This window comes from Hylobates moloch, unplaced genomic scaffold (assembly GCF_009828535.3).
Source record: "Hylobates moloch isolate HMO894 unplaced genomic scaffold, HMol_V3 SCAFFOLD_15, whole genome shotgun sequence".
In the NCBI taxonomy this organism is placed as follows: Eukaryota; Metazoa; Chordata; class Mammalia; order Primates; family Hylobatidae; genus Hylobates; species Hylobates moloch.
Genome location: NW_026652290.1, coordinates 78,966,501 through 78,993,960, shown reverse-complemented (window position 1 = coordinate 78,993,960; position 27,460 = coordinate 78,966,501). Strand labels below are relative to the sequence as shown.

General features: G+C 40.6%; 1 protein-coding gene across 2 annotated transcripts in view; it reads left to right on the top strand.

Moving 5' to 3' along the window:
* The window catches only part of PRKCE (protein kinase C epsilon), a 534,020-nt gene that overhangs the window by 343,002 nt on the left and 163,558 nt on the right, over nt 1–27,460 (top strand). For both annotated transcript variants that reach the window (XM_032176939.2, XM_032176940.2), the window contains exons 7-10: nt 6,424–6,566; nt 9,563–9,659; nt 12,478–12,677; nt 15,357–15,530. In XM_032176939.2, the coding sequence (XP_032032830.1) occupies nt 6,424–6,566; nt 9,563–9,659; nt 12,478–12,677; nt 15,357–15,530 (614 nt within the window). The remainder of the gene's footprint in view (nt 1–6,423; nt 6,567–9,562; nt 9,660–12,477; nt 12,678–15,356; nt 15,531–27,460) is intronic.

The window sequence follows — 27,460 nt, the reverse complement described above, 5'->3', positions numbered from 1 at the left end:
GAATATCTTCTTTGGCAAGATGTATGCTCAAGTCTTTTGCCCATTGGGTTATCCATTTTGTTATTGTTGAGTTTAAGAGTTTGTTGCCTATATTGGATAATACAGTCATATATTATCATATATGTCTTTTGTAAATATTTTCTCTCAGTCTGTTACTTGTCTTCTTATTCTATTGGCAGTGTTTGGTTTGGTTTTGTTTGTTTTTTCTGGTTTGTTTTGTTTTGGGGGGCTGAGGGACAGAGCAAAAGTTTTTTATTTAAATGAAGTTCAGCTTATCAGCTATTTTTTTCATGGATCATGTCCATGCATCATGTTGTTGCATCAAGAAAGTTATCTGTATAGCCAAGGTTACCTATATTTTCTTCTCTGTTATCTTCAAGGAGTTTCACAGTTTTGCCTTTTACATTTAGGTCTACAGTCCATTTTGGATTCACTTTTGTGAAGATTGTAAGGTTTGTGTCTAGATTCACTGTTTTGCATGTCTAGTTTTTCTAGCACCATTTGTTGAAAACTGTCTTTGCTCCATTTTATTGCCTTTGCTCCTTTGTCAAATATCAGTTGGCTGTATTTGTGTGGGTCTGCTCTGGGCTCTCTATGCTGTTCCATTGATCTATTTGTCTGTTCCATTGATGTTTTGCCAATTTCACATTGTCTTGATTACTTCAGCTTTATAGTAAGTCTTGAAATTGGGTAGTGTCAGTCTTCTGACTTTGTTCTTTTTCTTCAATATTGTGTTAGCCTTTTGCTTGGGTCTTTTGCCTCTCCATATAGACTTTAGTATGAGTTTGTCAATATCCATAAATAACTTGCTGGGATTTTGATTAAGGTTGCATTGAATATATAGATCGAGTTTGGAAAGACATCTTGACAAATACTGAGTCTTTCTATCCATGAATATGGTATAACTCTATATGTATTTAGTTCTTGATTTCTTTCACAAGGGTTTTGTAGTTCTACTCATATAGATCTTATACATATTTTGTTAGATTTATATGTAAATATTTCATCGGGGGGATGATAACATAGATGGTATTGTTTTTATTTTTAAATTCCATTTGTTCATTACTGGTGTATAGGAAAACAATTGACTTTTGTAGATTAACTTTGTATTCTTCAATCTGGCTATAATCATTATTGGGTCCAGGAGTTTTCTGTTGACTCTTTTGGATTTTCTACATAGACAATCATATCATCTACAAACAAAGATAGTTTTATAGTTTTATTTCTTCCTTTCCAATCAGTATACTTTTTATTTCTTTTTCTTGTCTTACTACATTAGTTAGAACTTCTACTATAGTGTTGAAAAGGAGTGGTGAGAGGGAACATCCTTTTTGTGTTCCTGATCTTAGTATGAAATTGCCTGTAGGGTTTTTGTTGATGTTCTTTATTAAGTTGAGGAAATTCCCTTCTATTCCTTGGCTGCTGAGATATTTTATCATAAATAGGTTTGCATTTTGTCAAATGCTTTGTCTACGTCTATTGTTAGAATTATTTAATTTTTTTCTCTCTTTAGTCTATTGATATAATTGATTACATTAGTTGACTTTTCAAATGTTGAACCAGCCTTGCTTGCCTGGGATAAATCCTGCTTGGTCATGATGTATAATTCTCTTTATAAATTGTTGGATTCAATTTGCTGATTGCTGTTGAAGATTTTTGCATTCATATTCCTAAAAGCTATTGATCTGTAGTTTTTTATAATATCTTTGCTTTGATATTATGGTAATGGTGGCCTCATAAAATGAGTTAGGATATATTCTGTCTGTTTCTTTCTTCTAGAAGAGATTATAGAGAATTGATACAATTTCTTCCTTAAGTGTTTGGTAGAATTCACCATTTGGGCCTAGTACTTTCTGTTTTGGAAGGTTATTAATGATTGATTCTATTGCTTTACAAGATAAGCCTATTTGTATTGTGTATGTCTTCTTGTAAGTTTTGGCAGATTGTGTATTTTAAGGAATTAGTCTCATTTTGTGTGGCTTATCAAATGTATAGGCATAATATTCTTTATAATACTCCTTTATTCTTTTAATGCCCATGGGATCCATAATGATGTCCTGTCTTTCATTTCTGATAGTAATAATTTGTGTCTTCTCTTTCTGTCTCTCTCTCTCACTAGCATTACTAGAGGCTTATTGAGTCTACTGCTCTTTTCAAAGAACCAGCTTTTGGTTGTTGATTTTTCTCTATTGACTTTCTGTCTTTAATTCAATTGATTTTTGCTCTAATTCTTATTATTTCTTTTCTCCTGCTTACTTTGGGTTTAAGTAAGCTACTTTGGTCTCCTTTTTCTAGTTTCCTAAGATAAAGGCTTAGATTATTGATTTTTAGAATATTTTTCCTAATATATGCATTCGATGCTGTAAACTTTCCTTGAAGCACTGCTTTTGTGGTATCCCACTAATTTTGATAAGTTGTATTTTATTTTATTTCATTTTTTATTTTTATTTTATTTATTTATTTTTTTGAGACAGAGTCTCACTCTGTCACCCAGGCTGGAGTGCAGTGGTACAATCTCGGCTCACTGCAACCTCTGCCTCCCAAGTTCAAGCGATTCTTCTGCCTCAGCCTCCCAAATATCTGGGATTGCAGGCATGTGCCACCATACCTGGCTAATTTTTCTATTTTTAGTAGAGATGGGGTTTTGCCGTGTTGGCCAGGCTGGTCTCAAACTCCTGACCTCAAGTGATCCGCCTGCCTTGGCCTCCCAAAGTGCTGGGATTACAGGCATAAGCCTCCATACCCGGCCGATAAGTTGTATTTTAATTAATTGAAAATATTTTAAAATTTATCTTGAGATTTCTTTTCTCACTCATATGCTATTTAGCAATGTGTTTAATCTCCAAGTATTTTGGAATTTTTGAGCTATCTTTCAGTTATTGATTTCCAGGTTAATTCCATTGTGGTCTGAAAGCCAACATTGTATGATTTCCATTCTTTTAAATTTGTTAAGGTGTGTTTTATGGCCCAGAATGTGGTCTTTCTTGGTGATTGCTTCATATCTTGAGAAGAATGTGTATTCTTCTGTCACTGAATGAAGTTGTTGATAGATGTCAATTATAGTCAGTTGATTAATGCTGCTGTTGATTCAACTGTGTTCTTACTGATTTTCTGCCTGCTAGATCTGTTTATTTTTGAATAAAGGAGTGCTGAAGTCTCCAACTATAATAGCAGCAGCATCTGTTTCTCCTTGTAGTTCCATCAGTTTTTGCCTCACTTATTTTGATGCTCTGTTTTTAGGTACATACATGTTAAAAATTACATCTTTTTTGAGAATTGACCTTTTTATCCCTAATAACTTTTCTTGCTCTGAAGTCTGCTGGGTCTGAAATTAATTTAGCTTTTCTGCTTTTTTGGGATTAGTGTTAACATTGTATATCTTACTCTATGTCTTTACTTTTAATCTGTATGTGTCTTTAAGGTGGGTTTCTTGTGAACAACATATAGTTAGTTGGGTCTTGTTTTTTTTTTATCGACTCTAACAATCTGTCTTTTAATTGGTATATTTAGACCATTGACATTTGAAGTCAATGATAATTGATTATTGATAGAGTTGGGTTAATATCTACTATGCTTGGTACTGTTTTCTATTCGTTGCCCTTATTCTTTGTTTCTATGTTTGTCTTCCACTCATTTTCTGCCTTTTGTGGTTTTAACTGAGCATTTAATACGATCCTATTCTATTTCTCTCCTTTCTTAGCATATCATTTGTACTTTTTTTTTTTTTACTGATTTTAGTGCTTGCTATAGAGTTTGCAGTATGCATTTACAACTAATCCAAATCAACTTTCAAATAATATTGTGCTGCTTCATGACAGTACAAGTAAGTACCTTATAATAACAAAATTGTCCAAATTCCTCCCTTCCATCCTTGTCTCATTACTATCATTTATTTCACTTACACATAAGCATACCTAGCATATATGTAAACACTATAATTATACATAATCAGCACGTTGTTAATATTATGATTTTGGGCAAACTATTAGTTGTTAAATTAATTAAGAATAAAAATAAAAGTTTTTATTTCACCTCCACTTATTTCTTCACCTTTCTTTACCTGCTCTCTTTCTCATGTAGATCCAAGTTTCTGAGCTGTATCATTTGTCTTCTCTCTGAAGAACTACTTTTAACATTTCTTACAAGGCAGATCACTGCCCATAAATTCCTTCCATTTTTGTTTGTCTGAGGAAGTTTTAATTTCTCCTTCACTTTTGAAGGATAATATTGCAGAGTAGAGAATTCTAGATTGGCGGGGTTTTTATCTCAACATTTTGAATATTTAACTTCTTCTTGCTAGCATGGTTTCTGAGGAGAGGTTGGATATAATTCTTATTTTTCCTCCTTTATAGGTAAAATTTTTTTTTCCTTTGACTTCTTTCAGCATTTTTTAAATAGTTGATTTTCTGTAGTTTAGAAATTATATGCCTTAGTATAGTTTTTTGTTTGTTTGTTTGCTTGCTTTTGGCATTTATCCTGCGTGGTGTTCTTCAAGCTTCCTGGAGCTGTGGTTTGGTTTGGTGTCTGACGTTAATTTTGGGAAATTCTCTGTCCTCATTGTATCAAATATTAATATTTTTTTCTGTTCCTTTCTCTTTCTTCTTGTAATGGTAGTCTCTTTTTGCATATGTTACACTTTTTGTAGTTATCACCTAATCCTTGAATATTTTTTCCAGTCTTTGTTCTCTTTATTTTTTCGTTTTTGAAGCTGCTATGGATATATCCTGAAGCTCGGAGATTGTTTCTTCAGCCATGTCTAGACTACTAATAAGCCCATCAGAAGCTTTCTTCATTTCTGTTAGTGTTTTTGATCTCTAGCAGCTCTTCTGATTCTTTCTTGGCATTTCCATCTCTCTGCTTATATTGCCCATTTGTTCTTACATGCTGTGTACATTATCCATTAGAACCCTTAGCATATTAATCATAGTTGTTTTAAATTCCCAGTCAGATAATTCCAGCATCCCTGCTATATCTGAGTCTAGTTCTGATGTTTGCCTTGCCACTTCAAACTGGTTTTTTGGGGTTTTTTTGTTTGTCTTTTTTTTTTTTTTTTTGCCTTTTAGGATGCCTTACAATTTTTTCTTGCCAGACATTATGTACTGGGTAAAAGGAACTGTCAGTAAATAGGCTGTTAGTAATATGAGTAAGGTGCGGAGGGAGGGAAAGAATTATATAGACCTGTGATTAGGTCTTTTCATGAATTTGTGCCTTTGAGCTGTGAACCTCACAAGTGCTGTTCAGTCCTCCCCTGGCCTTAGATAGGACAGGATGGCTAGAGTGGGCTGGAGTTGGGGATTTCCTTGTCCCCAGATCAGTCGGGGTCTGATAAAACCTCAATCTCTGATTAAAAAAAAAAAAAAAACCCTCAAGCTCTGATAAAATAGTTTCTCCTAAGAGAAGCCCTCGTTAAGAAGAACAGAGTGCTCTGGCCTCTTTTAAAAAATGGTTCTCACCCCCAACCCCCACACTGAAATCATGAGATTTTCTCCATATTTACTGTGAGAATCTAGTTGAGCTTCTGAAGAGCACAACTTTCAACTGAATATACAGAAGTCTATCAACTAAATGACTGGGTTCCCCTTAGAGTTTTTGACTCTCAGGCTTGTCTGCTCTGAGCCCCCCATTTGTTGGTTAGTGTTACAGTTTTTCTACCCCAGCATTGTTCCTACAGAGGTTTCTGCTTCAGTAAGTTGTGATTCTCTGTATTCGCCTGGCTGGCTGTCTAATTCTGGGAGCAGCGGTTTCAGTTTGCCCTAGGACTTCACTTCACTTGGTGGATCTCGGAAGAGCTGTTGATTTTGTAGTTCGTTCAGCGTTTTGCTTGTTAGAATGGAGTGCTGCTGACTTCTAAGCCCCTTACGTGCCAGACTGAAAATGAGCAAGTTGTTTTCACCTGTGATGTCTTACACCAAGGACAACTAAGTGAAGAGGGAAAAACAAAGGAATTCATAGAATTCAGACTGGAGATCTGAAAGGGGCCTTAGAAGCCTAACCACTGGTCATTCTTTTCTCAGTAATGTCCCAACATTTTAATAAAGTAATGGAGTCGACTGTATACATGTGACTTATTTGGGTCCAGAATTCAAATTAGCTTTTCTCAGAGAAAGGAATTAAGTCTTCTCGAGTCAGTGTCCACTCCCTGGAAGGAAATATAAATGTGATATTTACTATCTATATTTAATATACATAGAAAGGATGGCTGGAATGAAGTACTAGAAACAGTGGTTATCTCTGCAAGGTGATTTAATGAATGATTTTGGTTTTGTATGATGGAAGACATATATATATATTTTTCTATATTTTCCAAATTATATCTTAAACGAACATGTAATACTTCATGAACGTATAATACAATCTCAAAGAAAAGAAGCAACATCTTAGGCCATGAATACTTACCTGTCTTTTCTCCATGTCTCCTTACAGTCTGCAAAATGAATGTTCACCGTCGATGTGAGACCAACGTGGCTCCCAACTGTGGAGTGGATGCCAGAGGAATCGCCAAAGTGCTGGCTGACCTGGGCGTTACTCCAGACAAAATCACCAACAGCGGCCAGAGGAGGAAAAAGGTAACTGGCTGTTTGGTGGTGTTTCTGGAGCCCTTTTCAGGCTAGCCTTTCTGTGCTGGCTTCCAGAGGGTGTTCTGTAGTGAGGTCATAAGATTCCTGGGTTTGAGGTATTTTACTCAAAACTGCAGTGCTTAAAGAAAAAAACAAAGATAGAAGCCAGGCAGGTAACATTAACGTCTTCTTGAGCTCCAAAAGTGGAGTGAAAACAAAGCAAGCCTCAAGGGTTACGTTTGCCAGAGAAACATAAACTTTGAGATGAGGAATTTGAAATTCCTTCTAGAAAAAGCTTAACAACTCTATACAAGGAAATGGACTTATCTGCTTCCAGAACTGGCATGAAAGCAATGTCAGTGTCTGACCTTCACCCTTGGTATCATTATAATGAAGATAAATGGATGAAGAACTGGAACCACATTCTTTTCTAGGGAGGAAGCCAAGATGATTTGTGATCATACCAGCACTGAGCTGCCCGGGGAATATTGTTAATGTCTCACGACATGAAACATCTGGGCCATTCTTTGGAGACCAAAACTGTCTCTATCTCTGTGACATTCTAAATATCAGTAAGAAGAGATCCATTTGCCAAAATGTTATTTTGGTAAGTCAGGGCCCACAGATGTAAACAGAGGGAAAGGCATCCGTAGCATTTCATTTGTAGGCTCTTCTTTAGCCCTGGCTCCTAGTCTAGAAAATTTAAGAGGTCTTTGAAAAGTAAGTTATGAGAAAATTAGAACCATGTTAATGGGGCAGGAAATCCAGGTGAAGGGTGCAGTGGGCAGTGGCCCTCATTGCCCAGTGGCAAACATCCTCAAGCCCCCTACTAGAAAAGCAAGTCTGACTCTAGGTACCTCTGCAATCTTGACACCTAAATAGTCTCCCTAAATTTTGCCCTGAAATGTCTTCTAAAGGCATTTGCTACATTTCCTGGTCATCTTGTCATGTTAGAAGCTACCCGTGGCTCTTCCATGTTGCTTCTCTTGTATAGGAAAGGTTGAAGGGTTCTTATTTTCTTAAACTTCTCCTTCTATCCTGTTTTCTCAATAAGCAAAGCTGTTTTGCAAGGGTTGCAGAAAAAATTCTCTTCTCCCTGGTTGAGATAACTGAGACTTTGTGCTTTTGGTGGCTCTTCTTGGCTTTGTAAATCCCATTGGTGGAAACAAGACTTCAGTTGTTGACCCAAGGTGCTGGAATTGCAAGCAGAGTATCAGTACCCAAGAATGCTAGGGCCCTGCTGAAGAGGCAAGCTGAGCAAACACTCTGTCATGACAACGTTATGCAAACACATTTAAAAGCTCTAGAGAGAGCCCTTTTCAGGAGACGTGGTTTTTATTCTTGTCTAGAAGTAAATTAAGACAGAATCTTTGTCATGAAACATTTGAAAGAAAACTCAGTACCTGCTCTCTTTGCGCTATATTTACATGGGCTATCATGCCAGCTGTGAGACATCGTCTGCCTTGTCTTGGATTTGGAAGAACCAACAGGTAAGAAGCCAACATGGAGAAATTCAAGAAGGGGCAGGGTAGAAGGCTGAGGGACTGTAGTCCTGATATTTTTATTGCTGGGATGCTTCTGATGCCAAAATTGGAAAAAGCCAAGTTGTAACTCAAGTCACTATGAGAGGATGGGAGAGAAGTGCCCTTGGTCTGAAGCTCAAAGTCTTCTTTGCGGGAATATCAGACTTTCTGGTGTTTTGGTAGCCCTTGTGTTGCCCCTTGCAACTAGTCCATCATCCAGAAAGGATGTGTGTGCACAGCAGGTAGACCAAGAGTAAGTACTGAAAGGGAGCAGAAGTGTTTGTGATCTTTGAGTCTAAACCACTGATGTTAATGGAGACTCAAAGTGGATATGCCAGCATCTATGCCAAGGAACAAACCTTACTGGAGGTGTTCTATTAAAATTTACCAACAAATATCAATATACCTGAAAATATTTATTGAGCATCTATTACGTTTCTTACTTTGTGTAAGTCACTAGGGGCAATAAAAATGCTGGACAGAGTCTTACCTTTAAATGTCGTATAGTCTACTTAAGTAGAGAACCCCTCACAATATACACGTAAAGATACTAACTATAGAAAGCTGAATAAGATATAAATAAGTGCCAAACAGGTGTTAGAGACAAGTGTCACGTTGCTTTGCACGAGATAACTTGTATTGCTTGGACAGGTGGAGGGGGGCTTTATGGAAGACATGGGGTGAGCTTTGCTTAGAAAGGTCAATTGTATTTGGATAGAATTAAAAGTGAACAAACTGAAGTCTCTTGTTTTCTTCCCTTAAATTGGCAAATGAAACCTTGAGTCTGTGCTTTCAGAATATCAATTCAGCAAGTACCACTGGGTACTAGGAACACTCTTTTTTTTTTTATTTTAGCAGTTTTTTATGAAAGTTATAGATAAGATTTATTCCTGAATCCTCTCAATTGTTTTTTCCTTGTATTTGCCCTTCTTCTTTCCTACTTGGTGAGATGTGGCTTTCCGTTCAAAGATCTCTTTGCAGTCTTTGTCCAGATTTAGCCTGGTGATAACCACCTTGCTGGGGTAGATACCCACGTGGATAGTTGAACATTAGCCTTTTTCTGCTGCACCTGTTCAATGTAGATTATGTATTTCTTCCTGTAAACCTGGACTACTTTTCTAGTTTGCTGACCTTTATGGTGTCCTCGCACAACCCGAACTACTTCATCCTTTTGGATGGGGTTGGATCAAACATTGTACCTCTGTCTCAGCTCTTTGGAATGAGGGGAAGACATCATCCTTCTGTGAATGTGGGGAAGGTGCACTGAAATTCCTTTTGTGGTTCTTGCTCTGGTCAGAAGTCACAGGGATCGAACTTCATTTCGGCTACTTTGGCGATGGCTGCAAGAGGACAGAGATCTACTGAATTCCCACTGCTCTGGGAACTCTCACGGCTCTTGTATGGCATCTTGATGCTTTTGACATCAGAAAACTCTCAACCCTCCCTTCTGATGCCTCTGTCCCTGCTTTCTCTCCTCTCTAGCTCATTGCTGGTGCCGAGTCCCCGCAGCCTGCTTCTGGAAGCTCACCATCTGAGGAAGATCGATCCAAGTCAGCACCCACCTCCCCTTGTGACCAGGGTGAGACCCTCAGATTTGCTTCCTGACCTCTGAGTTCTGCCATTGGATGGACCAAGGAGCTCTGAGGCCTCTTTAACCAAGAGTGAGCTTGTTAGCTGAAATAGCTAGCAGCCCTGGCGGGTTTTCACACATGCTTTGCCTGTTGATTTAATAGTTCTTTCATTCTACAAGAACTTCTTGAGGGCTGGGTACTCCATGGCCATATCTGCCTTAATTTCCTTCCAGGCCAGGGTAAGAGGAGAGCGAGTGTATGATGCTATGGTTCTCTGTTTTCCCTTGCCTCTGTCCCTGGTTCCAAGTGTACTGGAAAGAGAAGGGTACAGCTCCCTCTCTTAAAGCTCTTGCCTGGCCCTAGACCTGTCAGCACCACTGCCTTGAGTTGAGTTTGACACTCCCTTCTCCATCATCATACCCAAAACCTGAGATCAGCTTGAGTTTGGGGCTGGGTGAGGGAGGATGTCTTCTATCCTGGCCTTTGGGTGGCTGGGGATAGAAAGATGAAGCTAGAGGACAGACTGAGAAAAGAAGTGGGAAGGAGGCCAGTCCTAGGCCTGTTTCCCCTCTACAGATATCTCCTTCTGTCTGAATATGCTTCAGACAATAAGTTCTGCAGACATAATTTGCACAATAATAATTATGCAGCCATCTGAGAATGCTGAGGCTGAGGAGGGACTTATACTTGCAAAACCTCCTGCTCTGGTGACCATTACCAGATATGCCTGGTAAGGGACATATGTATCTGCAGAACAGGAATAACCATCACAGCCTGACAATGGTGCCTTGGTTTTTCTATATCCCTTTTTGTATTCATTATCCTAATTTTATGCCCGTACCCACTCTGTGTTGGTGCTTCATTACTGTCCCCCAGGTTAGTGAGTGGGAAGTGGAAGGTCAGAGTGTTGAAAAGGTCTGTCCCAAGGTTTGGAGATAAGTCTGTGGTAAAGGCAAGACTACTTATGCTGGCTGAGGGACCCACTCCCAGAAACCCTGCCATCAAACCTTCCTTGGAGGTCACCACCATGACCCAGACCTTCTTACCCAGGAGTAAATAAAAGAGCTTTGGGGGTCATGCACCAGCCCTGAGGCCACAAAATAATTGGTCTCAGTCGCTCTTCGTGCTACTCCAGTTAACTTTCTGTGTCTTTATACTCTACCTCATTCCAAATGAGATTTGAAGCATTCATAAGTAGCCTGATGTACTCTGGGGCTGCAGAACTTGTAGCTGTTTTCCCAGACCAGTTTGGGGGTTTTCACATGTTTCTTTCTGAGGCTGAAATCCCCTTTGGGAGCTTCAGGGGGACAGGGTCATATAGGAAAAAGACCCCAGGTAAGAGTTCAGAGACCAGTGTTTCTAGGCCTGGCTCCTGCCCTGCATGCCCTCTGGCTCTGAGCTCTGCCACTGGATGGATACAGTGGCAGGATACAGTGGCCCCAGGGCCTCTGCTCATCCCACTTGACACAGAGGCCAGGATTTCCCAGTAGTGATGTTAGCACAGATGTCCCTCTGAGCAACATTATTACAGAACAGAAATAAGACATAGTTTCTTTTTCTTCCCTTGTGAAAACACATAGAAAAACCTTTTCTTCAAGCTTTGGTGTCCCCAAACAACTATGTTTTGCCTTCCAAAATTCATTTAATAACTGAGGCTTTTAGCTCTATGGTGAGATTAAAAGTTCCTTAGTCAAGCTAAGTGATAGGTGGATAACTGCTGAATTGGCAAGGGGAGTGTCTGCAGACTCAGCAGCTTTCCCCCTCTTCACCTTCCCCAACACATCTCAGCGGAGCCAAACTCTAGATCTAGGAAAGCTCTCCGGATTCCTTGAGTGAGCCCTTATGGGACTCTGTCCTTCTGAAAAGAAGCTGAAGATCTCTTTCTGTCACTCATGCCTAATTCTGATTCCCAAGGGTTAATAGGCTATGTTCCCCTTCCGTAATCCAAGTTATTCACAAGCATCATTTAAAATAGGATTATGCTCAAGATGCCCATTTCCACACAGAAGAGGGCGTGTCTTGATGAATGAGTTGCTAAAAGTAAAGCTTCTTCAAATAGAAAAGGTCAGAGGATCATCCAGCATTATCTCCCCCAGGTAATTCAGGTCATAAGCTCTAGAGGGGGACACAAGACTGTCCCATAGTTGAGAAATTGTACTGAGAAATTCCTGCCCCATTGGAGATAAGTTTGCAACATGTCACTTGGGAAAGCAATTCTTTTGTTAATAATAAGCCCATTGCTCGTTTTGTTAGATAACCTTGTGTGAGATGAGTATTTAGAAGAAACCTGGCAACAAGGCTGAGTAAAGGCTTTTAGAAGGTATGAAGGTTTCCACCTTCAGTGATCAGCCACCGTTCTGATGGCTCAGTTGTTGAAATAATTATATCACCAATGATTACTGTGATGACAGTTCTTGATTCGTTGTTCTCACCTTCAAAGGAAACTTGAAGGATACCTGTGACTCTGCAGAATTCCAGAGAGGGCCCAGATTTGTGTGCTTGACCTAGAACAATGGAATAGGCTACTAGCCAAAGGGGGCTTTCAGAGAGACAGCCAGGTCCAGTGTAATCCGGAGTTTGCAAGGGCAGGGAAGGGACTGTGTCCTCCTCCTCTTTGCCTACCTAGGCTCTGCTGCACATTAGGTGCCAATGAGAGTGTGGTGAACAGATGAAGGAACATACAAAGGGATGTCACATTGGATCTCTTGTTGTGAAGAACCAGAAAGAGGACTGAGAACTTACAGGGGAAAGTCTGCGTGTTGAGTCCTAATGGAATGGGCTTAAGAGGTATGCACTAATGCAATTTCTTGTTCCTCTTGGCCCTAGAAATAAAAGAACTTGAGAACAACATTCGGAAAGCCTTGTCATTTGACAACCGAGGGGAGGAACACCGGGCAGCATCGTCTCCTGATGGCCAGCTGATGAGCCCTGGTGAGAACGGCGAAGTCCGGCAAGGCCAGGCCAAGCGCCTAGGCCTGGATGAGTTCAACTTCATCAAGGTGTTGGGCAAAGGCAGCTTTGGCAAGGTCTGTGGCACACATGGGTGGAACTGCTGGTTTTGTTCTACTCCTTAGCATTGTTTCGTCTGTTTGATCTAAGATTGAGAGAGGAACCTTTCAGCCTGATCTCATTAGGTTTTCTTTCCTTCCTTGTAAGTGCAAATGACCTGAGGCCAAGTAGATAGGAGCGCTGGTTCTGCTATTAATTGGCTATATGAGACTTTCAAGTAGTGATTTAATCTCTTTCGAATTCAATTTTTCTCATTAGTTGAATGGGGACAGGAATCAAGTGAGATGGTAGATGAGAAAGCACTTTGGAAAGTTTTAAATGCTCAGTGTTCCAAATCAATAGTAGTATCAATACATGTCTTCCCTCCTTCAGAGATCAGTTGAAATTCTGTTTTTAATTCATTATGAACACTTTGAGAATGAATCTCTGCCCTCAGTAAACCTAGGGTTCAAAGCAAATTTAGCATGCATTACTTTGGAAGGTAAATGTTATTTAACTGATCTTTCTGGCATGTGATCAATGTTTTGTTTATCCTTTACATGTGGCAAGAAAATGGGAATAATCATCTCATGCCTTGGATCAGGGTCCTCTGCCCTTGGTGCCATTCTCCATATCCTGTTCCCACTGAGATGAACACAGTGGTGTGGGGTGTGGCCTTTAGTATGCTCAATAAAGCACTAAAGTTGATCAGCCACCATTCCGATGGCTGGGTGAGATGGAAAAATTAACTCCTGTTCATTTTAGAAAGAAGACTAAGGAGCAGGGAGCAGAGGAAGCTGTTTGCATTTCACCTGAGATCTCTCATTGTTCCCTGGCTCTATTCAGAGCTGAGCCTGGGAGTCACCTTTCTGGGGCCTCCTGAGAGGTTCTGGGAGCTCCTGCTCTGGGGACCGGGAAGCTCCTGAGATCACATGTCCTGGCATGTCCTGGACTCTTGAAAGCAGCAGCGTGTAGGTCAGTCAGCTGGCCCATCCCACCTGGTTCCCAGCCATCTCACCTGCCCCTATCTCACCCTGATACCACTCTGGTGGGAAGGTAACTGGGGTTTACTTAAATGGCAAAAGCTGAAGCAATTACATTCTTTAGAGACTGACTAAATAAGAAGAGGTCCTCTGGTTAGGCATAACTCTGGGACGTGAATAGGATGTGGTCTAATTTTGAGCAAGACTCCAAGATTCTAGGTTTTCATACAGTGTGGGCAGAATGGGAACTTAGATGACTTTGGAGCATTTAGGTTATCTCTTAGGAAAAATCACAGCCAAAGTTTGAGCCAGTTTTAAAGAGTCTGTAAAATATGTGGGCGACAAAAAGTCTTCAGGTTAACATCATGAATTCCCTCATTAAGTTTCTGATGGCTGCTTTTTAGCTTTGATGGCTTACATTGGAATACTGTACTTAGGAGTTACTTATTTAAGAAGAGAAAGGCTTGTGACGTTTGTAGGTAAATGAGCGCAAAAATATCAAATGATAGGAACACTTTAAGAAAATAGAACTGTTAATTAGCTCTCTTGAAAAGGAATCACGTTTCCAGCTTCAGAGTTACAAAAGAAACCATAAAGGCAAACAAGGACAGATTCAACTACATAAAGATACATGATTCTTTTCGATAGAATAAAATAACAGAAAATCATAAAACAGGCTTAGAAAAACTTTTACAGAAAGTTAAGGGTTAGTATCTTTATATATCATATGTGTATAAATTTGTAAGAAATTTATATGATAGCAGCATAATTAGACAAAGGAGACATGAATAATTTACACGAAAAGAAATACAGTCAGAAAACAGTTAATTTTAAAGTTTCATTTTAAGTAAAAATAGCATCAAGGTAACATTTCACACCTATTAAGTGAGCCAAAAAGCTTTTTAAGTGAAACTACTCAATATTGGTAAGTCACCATGAAACCAACACTTCTACATTGCTAGTGGCACATTGTGTCACACATCCTTTCTGAAAATAGGAAATGTGCAAAATGCTTCACCCTTTAATCTACTTATGAGAGTTTCCATCTTACAAATGTAATCCAAGAGAAATTGTTTTAATTGTGTACAAAAATACTCAATGCAACTTATATAATACTTAATGGTTAGATATAACTTAAGTGCCTAATTTGAGGGAAATGGTTAAATAAATTATATTTACTTGAATTGAGTATAAGCAACCATGATAATAATGGAGACCACATGGAGAATGTCTGTAAGATAATGTTCAGTTAAAAATAGTTACAATATTTTACTGTACTGTAACTATAAAAATATTTGGTGTACTGTAATTGTAAGTATGACAAACGCATATAAACATATGAATAACCATTCAACAGATGTGCATTGAACTTCTCTTTTCTATGCCTGGGCATTGTACCAGAGATCAAAAATAAATAAATTGTAGTAACTATTAGAATTTAGTAACCGTAGAATTGTAGTATGTACAATAGGAAGTTTTCTTAAACATTATGTATACATCTTGAGAGGGGGTCTTGCTATGTTGCCCATGCTGATCTGTAACTCCTGGGCTCAAATGATCCTCCTACCTCAGCCTCCCAAGCATCTTGGGTGCATGCCACCACACCAGGCTTGTTATAATATTTAAAATTAAAGAAAAAACAGAATTAGTTTTTAAAGTATTTGGTATTAGCTTATGCTTCTTCTTTTTATTCCATACATGCATAAATTGATGGAGGCAATTGATTGATTGCAGGTCATGTTGGCAGAACTCAAGGGCAAAGATGAAGTATATGCTGTGAAGGTCTTAAAGAAGGATGTCATCCTTCAGGATGATGATGTGGACTGCACAATGACAGAGAAGAGGATTTTGGCTCTGGCACGGAAACACCCATACCTTACCCAACTCTACTGCTGCTTCCAGACCAAGGTATGTTAGGAAGAAGCTGGCTGGCTGCCATGTTGGGGCATCTTGACTATCAGATAAAATACCAATTTTAGACCCTCTACATTGTTCTCTCAAAGACTTTGTAAAGTGGGATGGGTTTTACCCTTGAAAAGATCAGGATATATTTGAACAGCATCTTCTTTTTTAGGGCACAGGATTTTCCATTCAAGGTTGTGCTTGTGAAGGGATGAGAGAGCTGTAGAATTCTTTGCAGCCAGAGCTGGACAAAGTCAAATGGCTAAACTCACTGTTTGCTCATTGGAAAAACCAACAAGTGTGGTTAGTCCTTGCTCTGCTCCTAACTTTCTGTCACTAATCAAATCACTTAACTTCTAAGTTATTTTCACGTCATATGAAAAAGAGTAAAGGCCACCTTAATCTCTTCTAATCTGTGTAACATCATCTGAAATAAAGGATGTGAACAAATGCTTAAAATTTCATAGTGAAACACAAATATAAGGCAGCATTTTTAATTTACCACATAGGTGTCTGGGAACCAGAAGGTGGCAGTAAAGAAACAAAGATAATCCATAACTCCATGGCAGAGTCTGACTCGAGTATCATTAACTGATTTGTTACCTGTTTTTAGTAAAGAAACACCAGTTTTCTTCATGAAGCTCTAATTTTGTTATCCTTCTTGAGGGGTTGAGAGGAGTTAAAGTCTTTTAGGATCATTATGGATGTTTGTAGTATTTTGCTTCTTGAGAAGGCAAAGACAGACATCACCTGAAACTCCTAGCTGTGGCTTATGTGGAACCCAGACCCTGAGGGTGACATCATGGAGAGGTGATACCTTGCTTCTGGGTGTATTCGCATCTCCATGTCATTGTGAATGCCAGTTTTTCCACTTAAAATTCAACAGTTATTCATTGAGTCATTTGGCAAACTTTTCTTTTATTATATTTCATTAAATCCTTCCCTTGTATCTGATGCCATGCCAGGTGCTGGAGATACAGTGGTGAACTAGTCTAGTCCCTGACCTCATGGAGTTTACATTATCTTTGGTACACTGTTTCCCAGAGAGGATTTCTCAGAACCCCAATCACTTGAGCAGCTGTAAGAAGAAAGGACTCTGTGACCCATAGTTGGAGTCACTGCAAACGTAACCTCTCTTAGTCTCAACACACATATGTTTATTAGCATCCTTGAGGAGACCTGCAATGAAAACAAAATTACCCTTGTTTAACCTACTTTTCCCAACTTATTTGATCCCAGGGTCCCCCATCTTTCTCTTACACACACATACACATGCACCCACACACACACAATGCCCATTCCATGCTGAGGAACCCTGATCCAGTGGAATTTTTCCTATCCTTCTGATCTCTCAGGAGAATAAGAAATATTGTCTGAAAATCTGGAAATCATTCTGCTTATCTTTCAAGAAGGACACATATTTCTTTATGTGTTCTAGATGGGAGTATTCAAACCAAGTATTCTACGGAACTTTCCTCAGGGATCCCTATTTAATAAGAATCTATCCCTTTTTCCAAACAAGTGTAAGAATTACTAGCTCTTCTCATTTTTGATGTGTGTTGTGTAATGCCTAATATTTATGGGTTTGTGTGTGTACAGAATCCTGCATAATAGAGACTCAGTGATGGAGTTAACTTTCTTCTTTTTTCCACTAGAGCATAATTTTAGATTCATGAGAAATGTGTCGTATTTTGTATTTTCCATGGTGCCTATCACAGGGCTTCACACTTGACAGGTACCCACGGACAGAATCAAAGGCTTGGAAGATTTTTTCAAAGTCACTTTATCTTTCTTTATCTCTCTCTCTTTTCCTTTCTTTTCTTTTCCTTTTTTTTCTTTTCTTTCCTTTTGGTACCGGTGAGAAAATTGGGTTTCAGAGAAGTAAAACTATTTTGCTCAGAGGCATTCCATCTTGGCAGAGTCAGACCTGGCATCTCATCGAGTCTCTGGCACTCCCAAGGTAGTGGGGCCTTGCTGTGATTCACATTGCTAGTTTCTTGTGCCCGACCCAGCACAGGGTCCCTTCTGTCAGAGGAACCCTCCCACTTCCCCTGTCCCCAGCAGGTAGCCCTTTCTCTCACTATCTGAGGTGGCTTTCCCAGCAGGGAGCCACTCTGGCAAGTTTTCTTTACACCATTATCAAGAGGCCCAACATCCTAGGAGGGGTCCAGTTTAGTTGTGAGGGCTCTATGGAGCCCCTGTACATGGTGGATCATGGGAAGCCACAGTTGAAGGTCAGCTTGGTGAATGAGTGAGGGAGTGGGAATGGATGTCTTCAATGTCAGCAGTGTTCTCCTTTGAGCATTGTAGAATAACAAGGCTAAGGATTCCTTATCATATGGCAGCTTTTGGAGCACAAAATGGCGTTGAATGACACCAGGGATTTCTTTTATGGCAGAACAATGATCAAACTAACATGGATGTTGTCATGGATGGCTGTAGGGTGAGGATGGACAGAGAAGGAGCTTCCTCTGTAGTTCAGATATTTACTCTTTTCTTAGGCCACAGTCAGGCAGCCACAGTCACAGGAGCAGCTTTGCACCAACTCTCTCATGCCACCTCAATTTCACAGAATACTTTGCTTTAAGTAACAGATGCGTGTTCACTGAATTTTTCTAAAGTGAATCGTATTTTAACTTCATAGAAGGATCTTAACTTACTTATGAAAGGAACCTGATGAAGAATCAGCTTATAAACCTTCAACTTAACTTTTTTAAAATGTGACTTTCCCTATGACAAACCAACAGTTTGTCATAGTTTTAAAGAGTAGCTATTATTCACCTGATTCTGAGGTAGATGCTGGGGTTATTAACACAAAGGAAGACAGTTCTCAAGTGGAAGCATTCACTGATAATAGATTGGGAGGTTATTCTAAATTCCACAAGCTAAGAGGGAGTAGCAAACAGCATTGAATAGTTATGTTCTAGATGGGAGTATTCAAACCAAGAATACTCAGAGGAGGGGGTCTTCCCTAGGATCTAGTGGAAGAAGTGTGATCAAGCCAGGCTTTGAAAAGTAGAGAGAATTTGGACAGGATTTGGGAATAGCAGCTGGGTTTGGTAGCCACAGAATTCAGTCTTGATTGAGTTTCACTTTTCCTGAAAACAAAGGACAGTTCCTCTGAGCCACCTTAAACCTGGTTTCCATTAAGACTCTAATACACCATTCAGGAACACAAAGACCAGATTGCAATCCTATTAAGATTTCTTTCATACTTGTTTAATTATGACACACAGAACAGCAATAATGTTAAGTCGAGTTTAATTATTTTTAGGTGAGCCTTTATTTTTCAATGTACTGGAAAAAAATGGTCCTTTTGGAAACTCCTTTGAGAACTTCTTCTGATAGGTTACACATTGCTTCAGGCTGCACACTACATACAAGTTGCCTTGGAAAGACTTAGAAGTGTGTAAAGTGATGTCACTGTATCTAATATGGTGACCAATGGCAATGGTCATGCGAACCCATTGGCATCAGCCATGATGACATAGTCAGGTTCGGATCTGGTCAGTGCAGCCCACTGAAGGGCCAACTTACAGCTGAAGAGGAAGTGACCAATGGCAATGGTCGTATGAACCCATTGGCATCAGTCATGATGACATAGTCAGGTTCAGGTCTGGTCAGTGCAGCCCAGTGAAGGGCCAACTTACAGCTGAAGAGGGACTTGGGCTTTTCTTTACTGAGCCCGCCTACCCTTGGCTCATGTGCTCCATCCCTCTCCATGGGATCTAGAAAGGCAAAAAGCAAATAAAATGGCTCCAGCTTTCCAGGGCTAGTGAGAAAAAGCAGACAGAAAAACAAAATAAGCCAGTGGTTTTAATTTCAGTCAGATTCAAACTAGTGTGTCTTTGGGATGCAAGAGTAACCTGAACCATGTAGGGAATTCTACCAAACTTGATTTAATTCATTGTCAAAACATAAAGTACAGAAAGAGGAATAAAGGACTTCTAATTCCAGCCTAGATTAAGTAGCCACATTCGTCCCAGGTCCTCCCTCTTACAACTAAAAAACCCTGGACATAATTCTTATTTTATAAAGGTAGGGTGCTTACCAAAATTGACATAGCCACAAAGAACTGTATCTGTTGATGTGAATGAAAGACCAAACTTTTTAGATTTAAAAATTCTAGATGACTTTTAAGTGGGTAACATTGTCAGTAGTGTTTAATATTTTCTTGCATATGAGAAAAAAAATTTTTCTTATACACCCACAGTTGTTTCTTGCTTTAAAAAAATGATGGCCTATAATTGTTTCAATTACAAGTCTTTATTGTTAAGCATCTATGTGCTAGACCCTGTACTAGATTCTAGGGCTACAAAGCTAAAAGATACCAACTCTGAACTCATGCCAATTACTGTCTAGTGGAGAGACAGACATGCAAGGAGGCAGTCAGGAAGGCTTCCTGATGGAGGTAGAACCTACCCTGGACCTGGAAGCATGGGTAGCATTTGCAAGAGGGTAGGGGTAAAGACATGGCTGTTGAAACTAGAAATTATTTCCAAATCTCATTTGTATTATTTTTCCAATGCTTGAACTCCCAACCAGTGCTATCTCCTACTTCTTCCAAGGAAACGATAATGGCTGAACCAGAGCAAAGAAGGAAGAGGAGAAAGGGAGGGTATTCGGAAAATAAGGAGACAGATTCCTGCATCTACAAGATCAGATGCCCATCGGTAGAGGGGGGAGGCAATGCTGTGAGCCCTCCTTATTGGACTGCTAGGCTCTAAAACTTAGGGGCTTGGTCAGGGTTTAGGGGGGAAAGTGACTTTTGGAATTGCCTCTCCCAGTTCCCAGGTTCCCATTCAGACATTGACTACAAGGGATAGGGGAACCACTGAGAGGTAGTTTTGTTTTTGCTTTTTTTTTTTCTGGAAGTTACAGGAAATGAAATTCCCAGATTTTTAGAGTCTGTGCATTTGTATTTATGACCCCCATTGTTGAAACCGTTCTCTCCAACAGGATCCCACAAAACCTGTCTTGAATAATTTCATGATTTTTCCTCTTTAAAAATTTCATCTCTACACAATTCTACCCATCCCCCACCCTTTGGCATTTCCTGCCAGGCCTGGGAAGCCGAATTCTGGAGGGCTTTGCTGCAAAGGAAACAAAGGGTGAACTAGAGAATCTCCCTTAGCCAATCTCCCTTGCTGCCCTAGGGAAAATGCAGCATGGAAAAATCCTTAAAAAGCAACTGGAGACGTTTTTCAAATGCGTTTGAATCAGCTGTGTGAGCACGGGGAGAAGTGAGAAAAGGAGTGTTAACAACGTAGGAGCAAAAGTGTCATTTCAAGGAACTCAACTCTGAAGAACAGAAACACTAAACCAAAAAAAAAAAAAAAAAGTAAAAATTAGGCCATTGGTAGATTTTGTTCTAAAGAGGCTATGTCAGATTAAATCTAAACGAGCTGACAGAGCCGTTGAGGATGGGTCTCTTTCCTGCTAGACCACACTGTCTGCCTGAGGCAACACCACCACTACTCTGAAGGAGTTGGAGAGTGTGTGAGCAGGTTTGGTGAGTGCTTTTCGAGAAGAGATTGAGATGCTCAACACAATGAGTTGGTTTGTGGGAATCAATATACTTGCCAATAGCAGATTTCAAGCAGAGATAGCCTCAGTAATTTGCAATGAATTTTAGCGAAATGAGATCCGTGGTAGAGGTTATGGCTTAGTGTTGGCAGAATCAGTTATTCATAGAATCAGACTCCAGGGAACTCCATCTCTTTACTTCCGAAGACCATCTTTGCCTGATAGTGGGCTGGACAGCAATGCCATTTATTCTGATCTGCCAATTAACACATCTTTAGGGAGGACCTCTGGTGTGCAAATCACTGCAAGGTGTGACAAGACTTTTATGGCAGGGCCTTTGGTCAAACTAGTTGAGGGGTAAGCTCTACTCTCTTGTGAAGGAATGCAGGGATGTATGTGTGTGGTGGCGTGTGTCTGTGTAGATGAGCTGGCATTTCTCTGGCCGGTCAGAGAAAGACCGTCACCGGTTTCCACGATCAATCAAGGCTTCATGAAGCAAGACAACTTCACCCAGGTCTTGAAGCATAGCAGGATTCATTCTGTGTGATAAAGGAAAAGTTGTGGAGTTTGTTAATGCTCATGTGTCCCAGGGGCAGGGAAGGGTGTGTTGGCTCTTGACCAAACTGCTGCAGCTTCACGTAACCTCTTTGCATATAAGGAAACCTTACATTTGAATAGGACCTTTGCTTTTAAAAATGCCCTGACTGGCTGGGTGCAGTGGCTCATGCCTGTAACCCCAGCACTTTGGGAGTCGGAGGCGGGTGGATCACCTGAGGTCAGGAATTCGAGACCAGCCTGACCAATTTGATGATACCCCATCTTTACTAAAAATACAAAAATTAGCCGGACGTGGTGGCAGGCACCTGTAATCCCAGCTACTCGGGAGGCTGAGGCAGGAGAATCACTTGGGGTGGGACCGAGATCCCACTGCACTCACCTGGCAAAACTAGACTCTGTCTCAAAAAAAAAAGCCCTGACTTAGATCAGCCATTTTATATCTGCCTAATGATGTCTCTATGAATTAATCTACCATACTCTACGGTTATTCACTCCCTATTTTTTTTCAGAATTTGTTATTGTGGTAAAATACACATAATATAAAATGTGCCATCTTAACCATTTTTAAGTGTACAGTTCAGTGGTATTAAATGCATTCATAATGTCCATCCATCACCCCTCTCCGTCTCCATGCCTCTTTTCACCTTACAACCCTGAAACTCGATACCCATTAAACAGTACCTTCCTATTCCCTGTCCCCATAGCCCTTGGCAACAGCCACTCTGTCAGTCTCCATAATCTTGACTACTCTAAGTACCTCTTATAAATGGAATCATACAATAATGTCTTTCTGTGACTAGTATATTTCATTTAGCAGAATGTCCTCAAGGTTCATCCATGATGTAACGTATGTCATAATTTCCTTCCTTTTAAAGGCCAAATACTATTCCATCATGTGTATAATACCACATTTCACTTATCATCTGTGGATGGACATTTTGACTTCCACGTTTTGGCTACTATGAATAATGCTGCTGTGAACATGGTTGTCTGAATATTTCTTTGAGGTCTTACTTTCAATTCTTTTAGCTATATACCTAGAAGTGGGATTCCTGGATTATATAGTAATTCTCTTTTTAATTTTTTGAGGAACCTCTATACTGTTTCCCATAATGACTGAACTATTTTACATTCCCATCAACGGTGCACCAGGGTTCTGATCTGATTTCTCTATTACTTTGCCCAACACTTATCACTTTATTTGATAGTAGTCATTCTGGTGGGTGTGAGGTAGTATCTCATTATAGTTTTAATCTGCATTTCCCTAGTGATTTGTGGTCACTCATTTTTACAGATAAGAAAACTGAGGCCCAGTCAAGTCTTATAATTTGTTTGCAACAGAACCCAGATTGGAATAAAGGTTTCCCAACAGCCTTTGTTGTTCACCGTGTATGTCTGTCTCCCTCTCTGTCCTCCTGTCCAAATTCTCCACTTCAAATAGCCTCACCTCCAAATCCCCTCTTCCCCAATTCCTGTCACACACATGAAAAAGGGTCTGAAGGGGTGTCAGCTCTATTTTACATGAACTCAATGAGGCTGGGATTAAAAAATATTAATGTCCCTTAAGCTGGCAAGAGGAGCAGGGTTGATCAGCCTGTTTCTGGAAATGTTTCTGTTTTCTGAAAGTATAAGAGAGAAAGGAGGAAAAAGAGGGCATGGGCACAGGAATGATCCAAAATGGGCTGGAGTAGGATGAGGCCCTCACACTTGTCTCTTTAGCCATTGCTTACTGAGCACCTGCTATGTGCAGTGCGATGGGGTATCATGGGGCGCCATGCTGCCTGCTGAGGAACACAGGTGCGGGGAAAGGTAGGTAGGAGTCCTGGCCTCATGAACTTGAAGCCTCATGGGAGCATAAAACTGCTGACCTCTACAGAGGTTACAGTGAGCCGAGATCCCGCCACTGCCCTCCAGCCTGGGCCAGAGAATGAAACTCCATCTCAAAAAAAATAAAAATAAAAAAATAAAAGCCCTTCTGGCCTCTAGTGCCCAGAACTCAGTGCCTTATTTTCCGTCAGAAACTGTTGGTCTGATCTTCTTTTGTAAATTGTTTTTTAATCACAAAGATTATTTATTAATTGTAGAAAATTTGGAAAAGTCACAAGAGGACAAAAAAGAAAATAAGAACAATTCACATGACTACTACTAACATTTTGCTGTGTATAATTCCAGTTTTAGAAAAGTACATGTCTGTTCATATATATTTATAACATCAGTATCATACTCTGTGTAAACTGTTACACTTAGTAATATAGTAGAGCTATTTTCCTTGTCACTAAATATACTTCAGCCAAGTGATTTCTAGGGTTCTACAGTATCTGAGGGCCTCTTGTAGACATTCTGCATTGGGGGTTGCAGGTGGCTGGTAAGTGCCTAGCTTCCTTCCAGCTGATGTTAGCAGTGAGTGGACAGCGTGCTCTGCCCAGTGCTGGCCAGTGATGGTGCTGCCCTCTCTGCAGCAGAACTGCCTCCTTCTACTTTTATTTCTCCCTTTCTGTAACATCAACTTGAGTACAACTTGTAAATAACCTATTTGGCATTAACATAATGCAAACTAAGACTTAAATGTCTTTAACATTAAATATGTGTGTATACAGCAGGTCTTTGAATGACCTGATTTTGTTCAATGTCATTTCTTTATAACGTTAACGAGAAAAATATCAATTCCTGGCTACGGCCACTGACTATGCGGAGTTTGTACTTTCTCCCCATGCCTGTATGAGTTTTTTTCAGGGACTTCGATTTCTTCCCAAATCCCAAAGCTATGCACATCGGGAGAATTGGCGTGTCTAGACGGTCCCCATCTGAGTGTAGGGGTGTGTGAGTGTGCCCTGCCATGGGATGGGGTCCTGTCCAGGGTGGTTCCCAGCTGGCACCCTGAGCTACCAGGAGAGGTTGCACCCACCCATAACCCTGAACTGCAGCAAGTGGGTAAATGATGCACTTACTCGTTTTTCTTCATCTTTCTTAACCATATGTATAGCTCACATATACTTCGGTGTTCAATATTAGAAGTGTTGTTTCAGTTTTACTATTCAAAGTGTTCTAAAGAATTTTTCTTAGAAGTTTGATGTTTTTGTAGCCAGTAATATGCCTTAGGAACTTAACTCTTCCTTATACCAATTAGCCTATGGTAAAACTGGTTTCCTTACATGTCTTTTCACTTGAAGTCGCAGTTTCCAAGAACTTATCAATGACGTTGTGAGGACTTACTGTATACTGTTTGGCTAGGAGGCATTTTTTTTTTTTTTTTTTTTTTTTTTTTACCACGGAGGAATATATTTACCCATTCTCCTAAACTATTTGCTTTTTCTTCTAAAGCTGTTGGTTTTCTTTTTTTTCTTCTTTGAGACGGAGTTTTGCTCTGTCACCAGGCTGGAGTGCAATGGCGCAATCTCAGCTCACTACAACCTCTGCCTTCCAGGCTCAAGCGATTCTCCTGCCTCAGCTTCCCAAATAGCTGGGATTACAGGCACGCACCACCAGGCCCAGCTAATTTTTGTATTTTTAGTAGAAATGGGGTTTTACCATGTTGGCCAGGCTGGTCTCGAACTCCTGACCTCAAGTGATCCGCCTGCCTTGGCCTTCCAAAATGCTAGGATTACAGGTGTGAGCCACTGTGCCCGGCCAAGCTGTTGGTTTTCAAATTACATTTTGCAGAGGTGCCTCTGTTGCTTCAGTGTGTGGTGGGTGGGAGCTGGGCACACAGACCCAGTATGCGCTATTAGAGGAGGACCTACATGTGCCACCTACTCTACCTGGCTGCGCAGCTCCACGTCCGACTGTTTCACATGTTAGCATTCCAAGGAAGATAACGTTTGATGAAAAGATTTCACATTGAAAACAGTTTAAAACCACTACAGCTCCGACTGGGAGCTGGAGTGAGTCTTGATATTTTTTTTTAACCTACCCATATTATAATCTAATGTATACAGGTGTCATTTCCTGAAGGTCTCCATTACAAATGTCCTTTCATTATTAAAATGGGCACATTCTTGAGATTTGGGCAGAAATGGAATTTTGGAAGCAGATTCAAGATTCTGGTATTCTGTCTGAGTAACATATTTCGTTGTTTAGATTACACACAGAAGTGCCTGCTGATACGTAAAAGTGTGTGTTTAAACCTTTGACTCACTGCTGACAGGTGTAGAGGCCTGTGATAGAATGTAACTGGGATGATGATGCCGGGCGCGGTGGCTCACGCTTGTAATCCCAGCACTTTGGGAGGCCGAGGCGGGCGGATCACGAGGTCAGGAGATCGAGACCACGGTGAAACCCTGTCTCTACTAAAAATATAAAAAAATCAGCCGGGCGTGGTGGCGGGCGCCTGTAGTCCCAGCTACTCGGAGAGGCTGAGGCAGGAGAATGGCGTGAACCCGGGAGGCGGAGCTTGCAGTGAGCCGAGATCGTGCCACTGCACTCCAGCCTGGGCGGCAGAGCGAGACTCCGCCTCAAAAAAAAAAAAAAAAAAAGAATGTAACTGGGATGTGACACTACTTCATTGATCAGGAGAATTTGTGTCAGAATCTTTTGAGGCACTGTTGGGAGATAACAGGGACTGGGAAGGAGAGATATGACAAGGCACAGCAAACAGTAACTTAGAATAAAGGCAGTGTGTGATAAAGAGGAAGGAGAGGCATATTTATTGAGCACCTATTATGTGGCAAGCCTGTCCAAGTTGTTTAAAAGCTGATTTCATAAATCTTACCCAAGTCCCATGGGATGTAGGTATTGTTGCCAGTTCTTTGGGCAGGTAAGGAAACAGACTCAGGGACGTGTAACCATTTGGTCAGGATCACGCAGAGTTAAGTGATAAAGCTGGGATTCAGACCAACAGTCCCCACCTTTGCCTCCTGAGGGTGAGAAGGGCCACTGTGGAACAGGGTGGATGCTGGGGCACTGGGGGGCAGGGCACAGTGAGTTTGGGGGCAGGAGGCGTTTGCAGGAATAGACCCCTGATTTAGGGAGTATAATGATGAGTCGTGCTGCTGTTGCAGGCTCACGCTAGGAAGCCGTGAGGAAGACAACCTTGTGAGGAGGTTCTGGCTAAGTTGCGGAGCTCTTACTATGCTAGGCAAAGAGTTTGCACTTATTCTGGAAGTAAAGGGGGATTCCTTGAAGATATTATGGGAAATGATGACTTAAATCACAGCCTGACAGCTCTGCGTAGACTGCATTAAAAGGAAAAATGAAAAGCAGAGTTACCTGTGAGCAGGCTATTTCAATAACCCAGGAATCCAGAGGCAGTGGGGAAGAACTTCTGCAGGAAGCACTGACGTGGCCATTCGCTTTCCCCTCTGCATCTGCAAAGGCCTCCTGCTTGTGAAGAAAGCATAGTCCTCCATTCAGCACTTAGAAACTGTCAATTGTGTAGCCCCTGACTGATTAGAAACAAGAACTTAAGTTGCTGCTAATTGCAGCAGGTGATCTGCACATTTCTAAGGTGTCATTTGGTCACAGTTCAATTGGCACATCATGATCCAATTTAAGTAAAAAGTTTCATCTTGAAATCTAAAACTAGAGGTCTAAGTTATCTAACCCGGTCACCAAACAAAGCCAGTTTCCTCAAGGCTGACGTCAGATTCTCTCACCTCTCCCCAACGCCCACCATCTATTGGATTTCAGAATTTACCTTTGTGTGTGTGTGTGTGTCCATGCTTAGATTCGTGTTGAATTTTGATAGTGGTCTGGTGGTGTTTTCTACAGGGAAAGTCATCTGGGGCCTTTCACAGGGAGCTTCTACATTGTCTATTGAGATGACTCCATTGAAGCAATGGGCTTTCCCCATATAATCTGAACTTTTTGTCCTAGTGGTCTCAAATACTTCAGACAACCCAGATGATTCCTAATGC